Below are 14,758 nucleotides of genomic sequence, written 5' to 3' on the forward strand. Positions count from 1 at the left end.
CTTTTGGTCATTGAAACTGATTTGATATTTAAAATTAATTTAAAATTAAAAAAAAAATACTACAATTTGCATAAAACCGTATTATTTAACTCAATCTACTTGAAATTGTGCATGTTTATTGTTTTAGCGTTTATTTAAATTTTTTTAACAAGACTCGACTTAGTTCGAACTTTATCAAATTACTCCATATATATATAAACTTTCCAATAAAATTTTCTAGTTTAGACTTTACCGGATTACTCCGGAAGGTTTAATGTTTTCCTAAAATTTCTCGGTTCATTTTACATAAGAAAAGTTTTTTTCACATTTCCAAAAAAGATGTTTAAACAATTTCAACGATTTTTCCATAAAAAAAGTGTTTTTTTTTAATACAAATTTTAAATTATTCAAATATACAGGGTGTTTCGTTTTTATTGTTACAAATTTAAACAGGTGATAGGATATTCAATTCTAAGACAAAAGTTTTCATGTATCGAAAAATGCTTGGTAAGGGAGCTACACCCCCTGAAAGGGGGCTAATAGGTTTTTGCTAATATTTCAGAAACCATTTAAGATAAAATTACAAAATTTGTATTTAATTCAGAATTATTTTTACAAAAACTCGCATTACTCCGAATTTACCACAATTTTTTCCGGAAAATTTTTAGATTTGTATTCCTGGATTTATTTTACACAAAAAAAGGCATTTACTAAATTTCTGGAATTTTTAGGGTCCTGAGTTTTTCCAGAAAAGGTTTTGTAATTCTTGACTAATTTTTCACCAGAAAAAGATTTTTATACTTATACATAATTAAAAAGTAATCGTTGTCTACTGAACTAAAATTAATAATATTTTTTGTAATTCAACAATATTGTAATATCCTATATCCTTCTTCGAAAATGATTTAACTGTTTTAATCTTTTTTTTTTACTTCATTTATAATTTTTTCTTCTTCCTTTAGTACAGTTGTCCTTCACGTTTCTTGCTATTCCATCTTTCTTCTTATTCTTTCATTTTTTTAGTACCTTTTTTGCTCTTTTTTGGTATCGTTGCATTCACTGTCCCATCATTTTTTCCTTCGTTCCATTTCTCTATTTACATATTCTTTTGATATTTCGTGAGAAAATTCCCGTTAATTCTGTTCTTTCTGCTTCTGTTTCCGCTTATCGTTATGTTTCCCTCCCCCTTGTGCTACATAGTTCTAATTTAGTTTTCCTCCTTACTTATTCACTGCCGTGTTTGATTTTTCTTTTTTCTTTTTTGTCTCCATTTAGATCAACATTGTTTGTCGAAAAAAAATTAATGATAATAACATTTCAGAGAAGAAAAAGAGCCTAAACAGCAACTACCTGACCCACTTGAAGAACCGTCTTTTAACCGAGGAAGAGTTTTTCCAAGAAATCAAGTCTCTAATTCCTCTATTGGAAAATTTGAGTAAACAAGGCCAATATTATACTTCATTCACAATCATTTCAACTCTAAAAAATTGTTTGATGCAAGTTAACACACCACCTACAAATTTATTGCAACTCCTTAACGAAGTATTGAAAAAGAAATGTATTCCTAAATTATTATCAGCCATTGTCAATAGTAACACTATCGACACAGATCTTTTGTACAATTTGTTACTATTATGCGATCGCGATGACGCAACAAAATTCATCTTTAACGCTCTGCGAATCTATAAAAGACAACCGAAAAAATTCGATTGTATCATTCGAACAGGCCTCAGACTGTGGGATCATTACGAATTAACAGCGGGGAAACGTGAAATGTTGGACACATTGATTACTCTCAAATGGTGGAAAAAATTCGAAGAGAAGAAATTACCTTATGATGACTTTTTTAAGAGCAAACCGGAAGCACGTTTCGAATTTTTGGTAAACTTTAATTGCCTTGATATGAATTTGGTTAATGACTATTGCAAAGATTATAATCTTGATCCTGAGGCGTGTTATAAATTTTTCCTAAGGCGAGTTTTACAAAACTGGAAACCAGATTATGAAATTAAGACTGATGATTCAAATCGGCGATATTTAATCGTAAAAAACAGTGAAGAAGAGCTCTTAAAGAAATGTCGCGAAATTATGCAGGGTTTGGAGAGGAAAGAAGTTTGTGATATTATTAATAATGTGAAAAATTCAATTAATACCTACTATTATGAAGTTTTCATCACGATGCTTGAAATTTTATCGGAAATTGCCCCTGAAGACTGCCAATGTAACCAATTGGCAATGTTGTACTTTTTGAAAAATTATCAAAGAATGAGCAAACCCAGTCAAACCGAAATCGAGCAATGGTACACGAGTTTCCCCGATGCTCAAGTCGTTGATGTTTTATCCGAATTTCGACTTTCCTTCACTCCACTCTTATTTACAAATCAAATCTTCAGTATAATCCGTCCTGAAGTCAATTTGAAAACCTATCATTTGTGGTTTAACACAATTAAAATCCTTAGTCCACATCTCTCCAAAGACCAGATTTGTTCTTACGCCGTGAAAGACGTTGTTGCTAGTGGTGTGTTATCAAAGGGTGAAACCGGTTGGGTTTTAACTTCCAAACATGAAGATTTATTAAAGGAGATCGACGACTGTGTAACAAACATCACTGATCCCGAATGGGCAACGTCAGTAATGTACCACGTGATGACAAATACTTGCCCCGGATTGGACCAAGTCAACGCTGCAACTATATGCTACAAATACGCTGAAAAATATCGTCGATTGAACCCGAGTTCGAGTGCAGTCGAGAAGGCTGTAACTAAAGTTGAGAAGAAATATTTTATGTGTCGTACCATGCACATACTGCACACTTATCACTTGGCTGATAAGAAATACATGGATTTAGTGACTAAACCCAATGAATTGATTCGGACTTTGTATCTAGACGATCGCATTTTGAGCGAATTTCATGGACTTGAGATTAATAAAGCGTGCGAGGCTTTAGCCGAGCTGTTTCAATTGGATATTCGGAAAATTCATACAAAGTTGATTAATATGTGGCTGGATGATGAAACGTCAGTTGATTTTGATTCATCGATGAGTTTCTCATCCAATTGTGAAGAGGAAGGTTGTTTGAAAAGAATTGCGTATATTTGTAATTATGAAGTCAATTATTGGCAAACTTTGCTTTTTCAAATCGGTAATGGAGACGAAACAACGGTTCAACCGAGGAGTACACGATGTAAAGCCAATGCTTTGAGAGTATTTACGATGATTTCCGATGTTGATACTATTGCCAAGATCGCACAAGCGAATTATGAAGAGTTGATGTAACTTATTGTGGTTAATTTCAAAGATTGTATTTAATTTGGATGTTGTAGGTTTTTTATTAATAAGCTCACAATTATTAGTAATTTGGAGTGTTTTGGATTCGGTTTAGACATTACAGCTTTAGATCAGTCCAACATAAAAGATTTGTTGAATCGGTTGGTTCGACTAGCGGGAAATACACTTGTTGTTAAGACAATGGCTTTGATTTGTATGACATATCACAGTTATAGTACGAAATACTGGGAATTTATTTTAAACAACGCCATCAAGTTTTCTATGGTAAAAAATACATACTATATCTTAGTGGTATTTGTCAACAAAATCGATTTTAGTTTGCAGAGTTGAAGACTTACGTGACTTTCCTCAAGAAAAGCAAATATCACTACAAGAGTTTTTATATAAATGCTTGGCAAAAATTGATTGATCACTATTTTACTGATTTGAATAGTGTGCAAGATTTGGATAAAACTTTGCTTAAACATTTTGTAACAATTCAGGTACGTTTGTGTTACCACGATTTTGTGGTTATTTTATACTTAATTTTTTAGTCTTGTCCGGTTTTGTACAGTCTTAACTTTGAGTATGCATTCCGTCGTTGTATGGAGACTAAGAAACAGGTGTTTGCCGCTGTTTTGTTGCAATATCTGCGTAACAATGAAAATTATTCCTCGTTTGTGGAGGAATTACGTAATTGTGACAAAGATATAATAGCAGATTTAAGTTATTTGGACTCTATCATTATTGGAACCTCCAATGTGAGTTATTTTAAGATATTAAATACTTTGAAAAACTTAATTTTGTAGGTCCGGGAGATGTTGTCTAAATAAAATAAGTAATAGATAAGTTGTTAATGGTAAGTATTGTTACCACAATAAAAAAAAATCCAAAAGTAATGTCTTTTAATTAGTTAGACCATGACCACTTACTGTTTCTTTTTTTCTGTTTTCTCTCTATTTTTCTCTTCAATGTTTAAAATTGCCCAACGGAAAACTCACTCCATTTTTTTGTGTATTTAAAAAAATTCATCTTATTATTGAATAATGTTTGGGATTAAGAAATGATAATTTTTTTAAACGTTTCCTCGTATTTTGGGTTCAATCAAAATTTCGATTATTCGAAACGTGTCTGGTCCCGACCGTTTTAGATGATGCGAAGTCTATTGTATTTGAAAAAAAACAAACAGTTCGGAAAACGGATTACTGCGGGACAGTTTACTTTTTTCCGAAAAATTATCAGCAAATGTGTAATTAAACTTCATTATTCTGATTTTGAACTGTATTATTTCAGTAAAAGTTAAGTTGGTTATAAATGATTTTCATCTAGCCAGCTTTGGAATTTTTTTGCATGTAACTTTATTTGTGCCGCTCTACTTTTTTTGAAAGCTCTAATTCTCTAATTAGTGTTACTTATTAATTAATAATAAATTGTTGTTAATTAAATTTTTATTGTTTCAACTAACTTTCAATAATAATTGATAATAATGTATACTTTGGAAGAAAACAAGTTTATAATTGAAGTCTATTTTCGAAGTGGACGCTTAGTAAACGGCGTTTTTTTAATTTTGAGTTAAAACAAGTAGGTACCTCTATTTTCGTGAAGCGGCATTTTTTATTTTACATGGAAAATTCACAGCTGGCTAGATGAAAATTATATATAACCACTTTGTATTAAACATTGTTCCAAATCATAACAGTTTTTATGTTTATTCAAAATATTTGTTATTCGCTGATCTAGAACTACTTACATACTTGCGTTTTCTGTTCTTATTTAACAACAACAAATAATTTTTATTTATAATTTTTATTTAAAATTTCATTTAGTCTACAGTTCCAACCCTCAACCGCATTATTAGTACGATGGCGCTGCTTATGACAGTTCCACATATCAATACTAATATTTTTATTTTCGAGCCACTGAACAACAAAACAATCAAACAATTTGGTCAGTTCGCGAATTTGAGGTGCGTTTTCCATTATAAACAACCAACATGATTCAACATCTTCTATTGGTAAATAGGCCAACGCAGCACACATACGTACATTTCTTCGTACTTCCTTATTATTAGTGTACAAAGATACCAAACCGCAAATTTGAACATTTCGCCATATGCATTGATTAAAATGGAAATTACATCCAGAAATTTTTACATTCAGAAAGACGATACGTAACGCTTGAATAGCGATAGATTCAAAATTAATAAATTAAAAAGCCGAAAATATGTTTTTGAGGATTTGTCTGGCAACAAAGCAAATTTGTTTCGGTTTCGGAACTTCCCACATCTAGATTTGCTTAAATTGCTTGCAACAACTTTTCAAAATGCCGTCTATAAAAAAATTTGAATATCCTTTTTTTCACTACAAGGATTCTGTCTTCCACCCCCTCATCTCCCAGTAAAAATGTTTGATTGTTTTCCATTTTAATTATTTCTTCTGGTATCTTCAGTGACTCGACTGGCGTTGGTTCTTGAACGGATTGATCTTGTTTTTTTGTCGAATTCTGTTTAGTGTTCTTTTTACTGCATTGTGTGTTGACAAAATCAAGTTCTTTGATAAAAAACTTCTCAAAATTCATTCATTTATTCAGTTTGCGGCTATATCCGGTTTGCATACATGATTTGGAAGAAATATACCTTTTTTTTGGTCAAAAAATTAATATGTTCTTGTATTTTTGCTTTGACATTTTAAGTTCCACAATACAAGTAAAACAAAATAAAAAATTGGGTATCAAATATAAAATTTGTTGCAGATATTTACGAAATATATTTTTTGATATCAAACAATACGCAATTTGTTACTACATAATAATAATATTATAATAATATATAATAATAATAATATTTATTGGTGTTAACATATACAATAAATATCTTACACAGGTCAAAAAAAAAAAACACAGAAGATAAATGAATGTAAAAGAACAAAGGAGAAAACAAAATAGAATTACTTAACATTAAAACATTCAAAATCAGTAAAGTCACAATTCAAATATTCCGCAGTAGAATAAAAGCTTTTGTAAGCTAAGTAATTTTTGACTGCATGAAGGAAATTATTAGATGGTAGTTGCTTGATGTGAACTGGTATTATGTTATAGAATTTAATACAAAAGTAATTGATTGATACCATGTCTTGCTTTAGTCAGTCGTAGATTATTAAAACAAAGGTCTTCAGTTCTAGTGTTATAGTTATGAAAGGAGTTTGAGATGGTGTAACGATCTTTATTTTTAATTACATATTCCAAACATTTGAAGATAAACAATGAAGGTAAAGTTAGTATTTTAAACTTTCGAAAAAAGTTTTTACAATCTTCACGGTAATTGGAATTCCTACCATCACTCTTACAGCCCGACGGCGACGTTGTAGTCTGAAAATCCTTGTTGTAAAACCAGTGTGTCCCCACAAGATAATGCAATACTCTATGCGACTCTGTATTAAGGCGAAATAAGCAGTCAAAGTTGTTTTTTTGTGAAATACAGTTTGTCAGATTTTGGAGTAAGTATATGTTTTTGGACAGTTTGTCAGCCACTGCATCAATATGATATTGCCACGTTAATGTTCGATCTACAGTGACTCCTAAGAATTTTGTATGTACAACATCCGATGGAAAGCAGTCTAATTTTTTTGTGTTGAAAGTCATATTAATAGTTTTGTCGGCATTCAAGTGAAGTTTGTTAGATAAAAGCCATTTTTGTACTTGTTTATATTCTTTTGACATATCAATATCATGCAGTGAACTTCCTGCCTTACCAAGAGTAGTGTCGTCGGCGTATTGTACTGCATTAATTTGTGGGACACAGTCTGGCAAATCGTTTATATAAATCAAAAATAAGAGTGGTCCCAGGATAGACCCTTGAGGAACGCCATGGCTTATGTTTCGTTCTCTAGACAAGACACCATCTAGACTCACTTTTTGAACTCTATCTTTCAACCAATTAATTTAACACTATCAAAGTCCATATTGTAGTAGGCTAATTTTTTAAGTAATATGTCATGTGAAACTGTGTCAAATGCCTTACTAAGATCTAKAAACAAGGCTCCATATATTTTTTTTTCTTCAAAGTTTTTAAGTATGTCGTCAACAAAAGCTAGAACTGCATGAGATGTAGATAATTGTTTTCTAAATCCAAACTGACTATTAGACAATATGTTGTTWTCATTTAGGAACTTCAAGATTTGGGACATTAATAACTTTTCAAAAAGTTTAGATAAAATGGGAAGTAAGGTCGATAATTCTTTTGGTCGTTGGGATCACCTTTCTTATATACTGGTATAACTTGTGATATTTTAAGCAATCTGGAATAATATTTTCAGTTATGCAAAAATTAATTAACTTAGGTGTTATTATTATATTTTTAATAGACTTTATAATTTCGGTATTTAATCCATATATGTCACTACACTTAGAAGTTTTTAAACTATTCAGGCAATCCCGGACCTCGATGAAAGTGACATGCCTAAACGAAAAATTATTTGGAGGTTTTGGTTTGTTTTTGGATAACAGTGTAATAGGATCGAGGGTGTTGGTAGGTAAAGAAACAATTAAATTAGGAGCCACATTTGCAAAGTAACTATTTAATTGATTAATTAAATTAATTAATTAATTTAAGTAACTAATTAATATGCCTATGTCTTACCTGTAATTTCATGTGTAGAAGTCCTCACAATTCTTCCGCGACATTTTTCTGTTTTTTCTTTGCAGCACAACCACACAACACTTCCATCACTTTTTTTGTTTTTTAGTCTATATCAAAATCTATTTCGATGTTTCCGTAATTTGAAACTCCATTATAATATTATGCGAATAATAGATTTTTTAAAAACTCAAATAAATGCAAGAGAAAGCAGTTAGTTGATGTTCTGTAACAAATGCAGTTTTGATTTCTTCAATGTTTTGACACTTACAAACTTAAACAGACAAGTGTCGTCCAGATTTCGTTCTTGAAAGACCGGCCCAAAAATAATTTTGTTCCATTTTTATTGTTACAAATTTAAACAGGTGATAGAATGTTCAGTTTTAAGATAAAAGTTTCCTATGAACATGTATTAAAAAATACTATGTAAGGGAGGAAAGGGGTGCATGTTTTAATGGATTTTGTCTAATATTTCAGAAACCATTTTAGATAAAATTACAAAATTTGGTACAGTTGATTACTTTTATGGCTAAATTTTTAATTAGGGACGTCCTAAACTGGGGGGGTTTGTAATAAAAAGTACTACAACTATTTTGACTAAAGTTTCTTGTTACTTTCAAAAACAAAAATGCTAAATTCCATAATGTTTTACAAAAAAGTGGTCTCTTGCGTTTTGCGATACAACTCACCCTTCTTGAGTAAAATCTTTCTAATATTTATGTTACGCTTGTTTGTTGTGTTTTTACCGAAAAAAAAATGGTCAAATTTGGTCGAAAATCATACTATTTTTGCTTTTTTGAACGTTTTAGCATGTTTTTAAGAAAAACTCAAATTTTGAATAAGACTTTATTAAGACAAGATAAAAACTCACAACATTAAATCGAAAATGATGTTATTTTTTACTTTCTGAAGCGTTTAAGAAAGTTCTTTAGCCAGAAATGCAATTTTTTTTGCAAAATTTTCTTCAAACGGGTCCAAAATTTGATAAAAATTGTGCTATTTTTGCTTTTTTTAAGCAGTCAAATACATTTTTGAGCTAATAAACTGAGTTTTTTTCGCTAAAACAGACCAAAACTTACCAAATTAGATCGAAAATGATATTAGTTTTGCCGTTTCAATTATCCTTAAACCTTTTTAGTACAAAATTTTGTTCAAAAAGGTCCAAAAATTACCAAATTGAATCGATTATTATGCTATTTTTGACATTTGCGAGAGTAAAAACATGTTTTTCAGCTAAAAACTTTTTTTCGCAAAATTTTGGTCTGTTTTATTGGATTTATTTTCGTGACCTTAAAATCGACTTTTATTTGAAAAATTTTATTCACAAGCAAAAGACCATCAAGTTAGTGCACCTTTTAAAGCGTTTAACATGTTATGAGTTAAAAGCTGTTTTACAAAATTTTGGTAAAAAATGACCAAATTTGGGCGAAAATAACATTATTTTTGACTTTTTCAGTTAAAAATGCACTTTTCCTTTGTGACATTTTGTTCAAGTAAGCCGAGTAATCTTCTAATTAGATAGCAAACGGTCTTTTTGCTTATTTTTGAATAACAATTTTAATTGTTTTTAATCAAAACATGCTCAAAAATTAAATAGGCAAAAAATTGTATTATTCCCATCTAAGTATTTTTAAACAAATAAAAACGTTTTTGAGCCAAAACTGATTTTTTTTACAAAAAGGAAATTATTTTGCCTTCTTCAAGTAAAATTTTACCCAAATGAGCCAAAAAATTAGCAAATTAAGTTGAAAATGGTATATTTTTTGGTATATTTTTTTAAAATGGGGGTTACGATTTAAAAAAACTAACTATTTTGGCTGAAGTTTCTTACCACTTTGAGCAACAAAATTTTAAATTCTATAGTTTTTCACAAAAAAGAGTTCTTTTACGTTTTTTAGATGCAACTCCATTAAAAACGCACCCCTTTCAGAGGGTGTAGCTCCTTTACAAAACATTTCTTGATACACGTTTATAGGAAACTTTTGTCTTAAAATTGAATATTCTTTTACCTGTCCAGATTTGTAATAATAAAAACGGAGTAGCTTGTATAGACTTTAATTTAGAATTTTGATATTGTGTTTTTTTATTTTTAACGTATGTCAGTGAGACCCTAAAAACCAAAGTTGGATTTTTTTTTTTAAATTAATTCGAATCTTTTCTACATGACAAAATCTCTTGATTTTTTTTTAATTCTAACGGTGAAAATTGAATAATGTAATAAGTAGTTGATAGATTTTGAGTAATTAACATTTTAATATTAAAAATTGGAAATTCTGGTAATTTATGGCCAAGTTTTGGATGATGTGCTGCTAATGCATTGACCATAAAGTGGAGGTTTTTCAGAGCTCGGGTACGTCATAAATGTCATTACGGACCTTTTTCTTTTGTTAAGAAATTCTGACCTAATCACCAATTACCACAAACCCAACCATAAATTATTGAAACTTTTGAGATTTTCAATATTAAAAACCTACCAATTTTGCATTATTCTATTTTCACAATTATTACTAGAAAAAATCAAGGAATTTTTTCATGTAGAAATTATTCCAATTAAGCGATTTATTTCCAAAATTTGGTTTTATGATCTCACTGCCATACGCTAAAAATTTTGAATAATATCAAATTGAAGTCTATATAATCCTCTACCGTTTGCACTAGTAAAAATTTTTTTAAATCAATTTGAAATATTTATTTTTGGGCCGGCCCTAAAACTTGGGACACGCTGTATAAGGGATGCAGTACTCGCTAAGATGAAAAAAATGAATCGAGTAGGCCGCTAACGTAAAATTGGACACATCTGAATTCTGAAAAGAATATGTTTGTATTTGAAAAAGTCGAATTATTGCCATATCGATAATTTAGTGGTGAATCCAAAAATGTAACAAAAGTTGGGAGTTTTTATTAAAAAAAAAAACAGAACTAAGTTGTGTATCTTATTTTGGGCATCCTGTATTAAATAGAAATGAACAAAAACACGATTAAACCCGTCACACCAAACTTTTATTTCAAACACAATGCGTTTCAACCACAAAGTGGTCATCCTCAGGTGAGAAATAAAACTTTTTTTGAAATAAATGTTTTATGTGACGGGTTTAATCGTGTTGGTGTCATATATATAATACTCCTATATTGCGAGTTGTGTCAAAATCATACGGAACTAGTTTTCATGGAGAAAGGGAGATAGAAGATGCCATGTTTTATCTCTGTTGGCATGAAACGTAACTGCGCCGGTCAAAAAGTTCTTGTAGAAAGCGCGAAATTATTTCGATTCAAATAAAATTAAGCTGTTTTTCGATTCAGTTTACGTCATCAAAATAGTTCAATTTAACATATCTTACAACTGACTCAATGGGGATAGAATTTAAYAAAAAAATAAGACGAGAAAAAAGTATTTCAAAAATAAACAAAAACGTCAATTTTACAATATTTTTTATTATTYATGATTAAATAACACCAGTTTTGTAAATTTGTGCCTAACATATTCTCTCTTAGCCGAATATAATTTTGACTCATGGAAAAGTCTTGTATCGACATATAATTCAATAATTAATTTAACAAGCTGAAAACGATGATTATCTAAATAATCTTGTGTTTTTACTACATATGACCCCTATATGTAGTATGTAGTACATATGACTTCCATCTCTTCGTTTTTAAACATGAGGCCAACAGATTGGGAAATTTTGTTGCAAATTTCCTTTTTTAAATTTGGTTTGTTACAATGTTTATATTGTCGAACAATTTGTTCAGCCACGAGACATAAAGAAATAGTATCTGCAGAGGGTGCTACATATGACCCCCAGTCCTTTATCTCACTAAGTAAAGGCATATTTTTTCCAATCAATTGTTTTTTGCATATAACACAATTCATGATAGAAATTATTTTGCTAGTTACAAATCCCGCAATGTATTTTGTAACCTCCTCAACAAAAGGCGATAATTGCCAAAAGGTTTTTATATAATCATGGGCAAAATCCATTTCCACATTTTCGAGAAGTTCGTCATTAATTATGGGATTTCCAAGTCTTTCCTTTTTTGAGGAAACATGCAAAATTTCGATATTATCAAATAGGCAATTTCCATTCTCAATTTCTTTTATTTCATGCCTAATGAGAATCCGTTTGTATGCTGATTTGAACTGAATTACATTAGGATTATTATTAAACCCACCACGGCTACGGATGGCACTGAAAAAGGTTTCCAAGTAGTCCTGTGACAATTTGTAGGTCAGGAGATACGATTGGTTCAATTTGATTAATTGATCATATAATTCAAACATATTTCGTAGACCAACAATTAACCCCAAAAATCCAGTTTTCCGCATTGTTTTTAAAATAGGAACATTATCCACATCTCGCAAAGAAGCGATATATTTTTCAAAAGCAATAGCAGACTCTTTTAAAGAAGCATACGTTTCCCGGTTTAAAGGTCGGTTAAACTGACCTTTAGCAAAATTMTTTTTGCAATTTAAAATGTCCGAAATATTATTAAATTGCAAACAAAAGTTTGCAGTCGGCAAACATCCTTCAAAATTCTGTTTCGCTTCTTCATCATCAAGTTCATTTAGGAAACACAATGACTTGAATACGCTTCGCTGAGAGTCTGCATTGCTAATCTGACGTTCATCCTGTTGTCAGAGAAGTTAATATGTTTTTGCGTTAATTTATTGGCGGCTCGTAGTCCGTGCGTGGTTTGGTATTGGTGTAATTTTTCTATATACTCCCATTTGAATAGATCCCCTGACTTACTTTTAAGAATTTTTTTGTCCCCTAGAGTATTTCGAACTAATTTTATCATATGAACTAAATCCAAAAAAATAAAAACTTTTTCATTGTTAACATGATTGACAAAATATGGCTTAAAATCGGGACTATAATAATCAAAATTTGCTCCTAAAATAGTGCACATACTTAAATTTGTGGAGGCACCATCAAAAGTTAGAGAATAAACATGAGCACCCGCTGCAGACAATAATTCTAATGCTTTTTTTAATAAATTTGCCCTTTCTGTACTATATATTATTATAGTATATAGTATAGTATATATATAGTATATATATATATATATTGCCCTTTCTGTACTATATATTATTATAGTATATAGTATAGTATATATATATATATATATATATATATATTCGCTCCTCTTCGTTAATATTGTTTCCAATAAAAAACTGTTCCAAACGATCCTTGAAAATCTCAAAATTGGATGTCGAATGGTTAAACTGGGGCGCTCCAGAAGTTACAAAAGCCATGGTTTTTTCCGACTGTGTTACACTTTTTCACACTGCCCAAAAAAAATCACTGATTTCACGACCACTATTTTCGCGAGTTCGTTATTACAAAATTCTCGTCGCCACTGTTATGTACTTGCGTTTGGATAGGTGTAAGAGAATAATCTGATCCCCTTAAAATGAAATGCCTTTATTCTAACAAGGTCTAGGCCCGACTCACTTCAGCGGACAAGGACGCAAAGAAACAAAAAAAAACAGATAAACTGCTGATACACAGCATATTTCCCCCCCTTAAACTTTAAAATTATTTACAATAATATGTGAATATATACATTTTTTTTTTACCTCGTTGTTKGATATCTAGCTGGAGGTTGTATCCGACTTCGAYGTCTAAGCTCTCTTTTGAATTCATCTTTCGTTGGTAAGTCAGATACATCCTTCATCACAGGTACATGTAATTCCACTTCATTATCAACAACGTCAGTTATCAAATCAGATCGAGGAGTAAAGTCTTGTCTTGTCATTTGTGACTCGAGAAAACGTTTTTTAATTTGGTTTATATGACGTTTTACCTTTGCTCCACAATCTAATAATATCACAAAATAAGTTCGACTACCCAAAATTTCACTAATATAACCTGCGGTCCATTTTACATTATTTTTCCTAAAATCGCGAACCCACACGGCATCATTACACTCGAATTGTTTACCTGTATCAGTTTCAATTTTGGTCAGTTTCTCTTCTTTATCTGGAAACAATAAATCAAATCTAGATCTCAGTCGACGACCTACTAATAATTTCGCGGGTGCTACTTTTGTCGTTGTATGCGGTGTATTACGATATTGAAATAAAAATCGATTAATAACTAGATCGAGATCAWCGGATTTATTCTCAAAAACACACTTCGTAATCACTTTTTTCATTATACCAACTCCGCTTTCGGCCTGTCCATTTGTAGGTGGATGGTAAGGTGCACCTGTTAAATGTTTTATGCCATTTTGTTTTAGAAAATTTTGAAATTCATTGGATGTGAAAGAAGTAGAATTGTCTGAGCAAATTTGTTTAGGTAACCCAAATCGAGCGAAAACAGAACGAAGACATTTAATTGATAGTTCAGTAGATACGCTACTCACAATAAAACATTCAATCCATTTTGACGTTGCGTCTTCAATTACAAAAAATGTTTTGTTTAACAGTGGTCCAAAATGATCTATATGTAATCTGGACCAACATTCATTTGGAATGGGCCATGAGATTATCGGTGCTTTTGCCGAATCAGAAGCTAGTGAACAACATACTTTGCACGAACGTGCCATTTGCTCAATTGCTGCATTCATCAAAGGCCACCATAGWTACGAACGARCAAGTGATTTCATTTTTACTATTCCAACATGATTTTCGTGTAGCTCTTGCAAAACATGTTTTCTAAATTTACTAGGAATAATTAGTCGATAGCCCCACAAAAGACAACCGTTTTCCACCGAAATTTCGTTACGTYTAAGAAAGTATGGTTTAAGATTTTCCGATTTGATCTTTTTGGGCCAACCGTTTAATGCGTATCGTAAAACTTGTCTTAATTCGGTATCAATTTTCGTTTCTTCTTGAATTTGTTTAAAATCAAGTAGTGTTTTTGCACTCTCTTGAAT

General features: G+C 30.9%; 1 protein-coding gene across 3 annotated transcripts in view; it reads left to right on the top strand.

The window, feature by feature from the left end:
* Positions 1-14,758, top strand: part of LOC123012232 — a 30,157-nt gene that overhangs the window by 10,091 nt on the left and 5,308 nt on the right. For all 3 annotated transcript variants that reach the window (XM_044410140.1, XM_044410131.1, XM_044410122.1), the window contains exons 13-17: positions 1,301-3,251; positions 3,303-3,531; positions 3,585-3,749; positions 3,801-4,007; positions 4,056-4,105. In XM_044410140.1, coding sequence (XP_044266075.1) covers positions 1,301-3,251; positions 3,303-3,531; positions 3,585-3,749; positions 3,801-4,007; positions 4,056-4,079 — 2,576 coding nt within the window. In that variant the 3' untranslated portion in view covers positions 4,080-4,105. The remainder of the gene's footprint in view (positions 1-1,300; positions 3,252-3,302; positions 3,532-3,584; positions 3,750-3,800; positions 4,008-4,055; positions 4,106-14,758) is intronic.

This window comes from Tribolium madens, unplaced genomic scaffold (assembly GCF_015345945.1).
Source record: "Tribolium madens isolate multiple individuals breed KSU strain unplaced genomic scaffold, Tmad_KSU_1.1 Scaffold_19;HRSCAF=116;Tcas5.2_LG9, whole genome shotgun sequence".
Classification (NCBI taxonomy): domain Eukaryota; kingdom Metazoa; phylum Arthropoda; class Insecta; order Coleoptera; family Tenebrionidae; genus Tribolium; species Tribolium madens.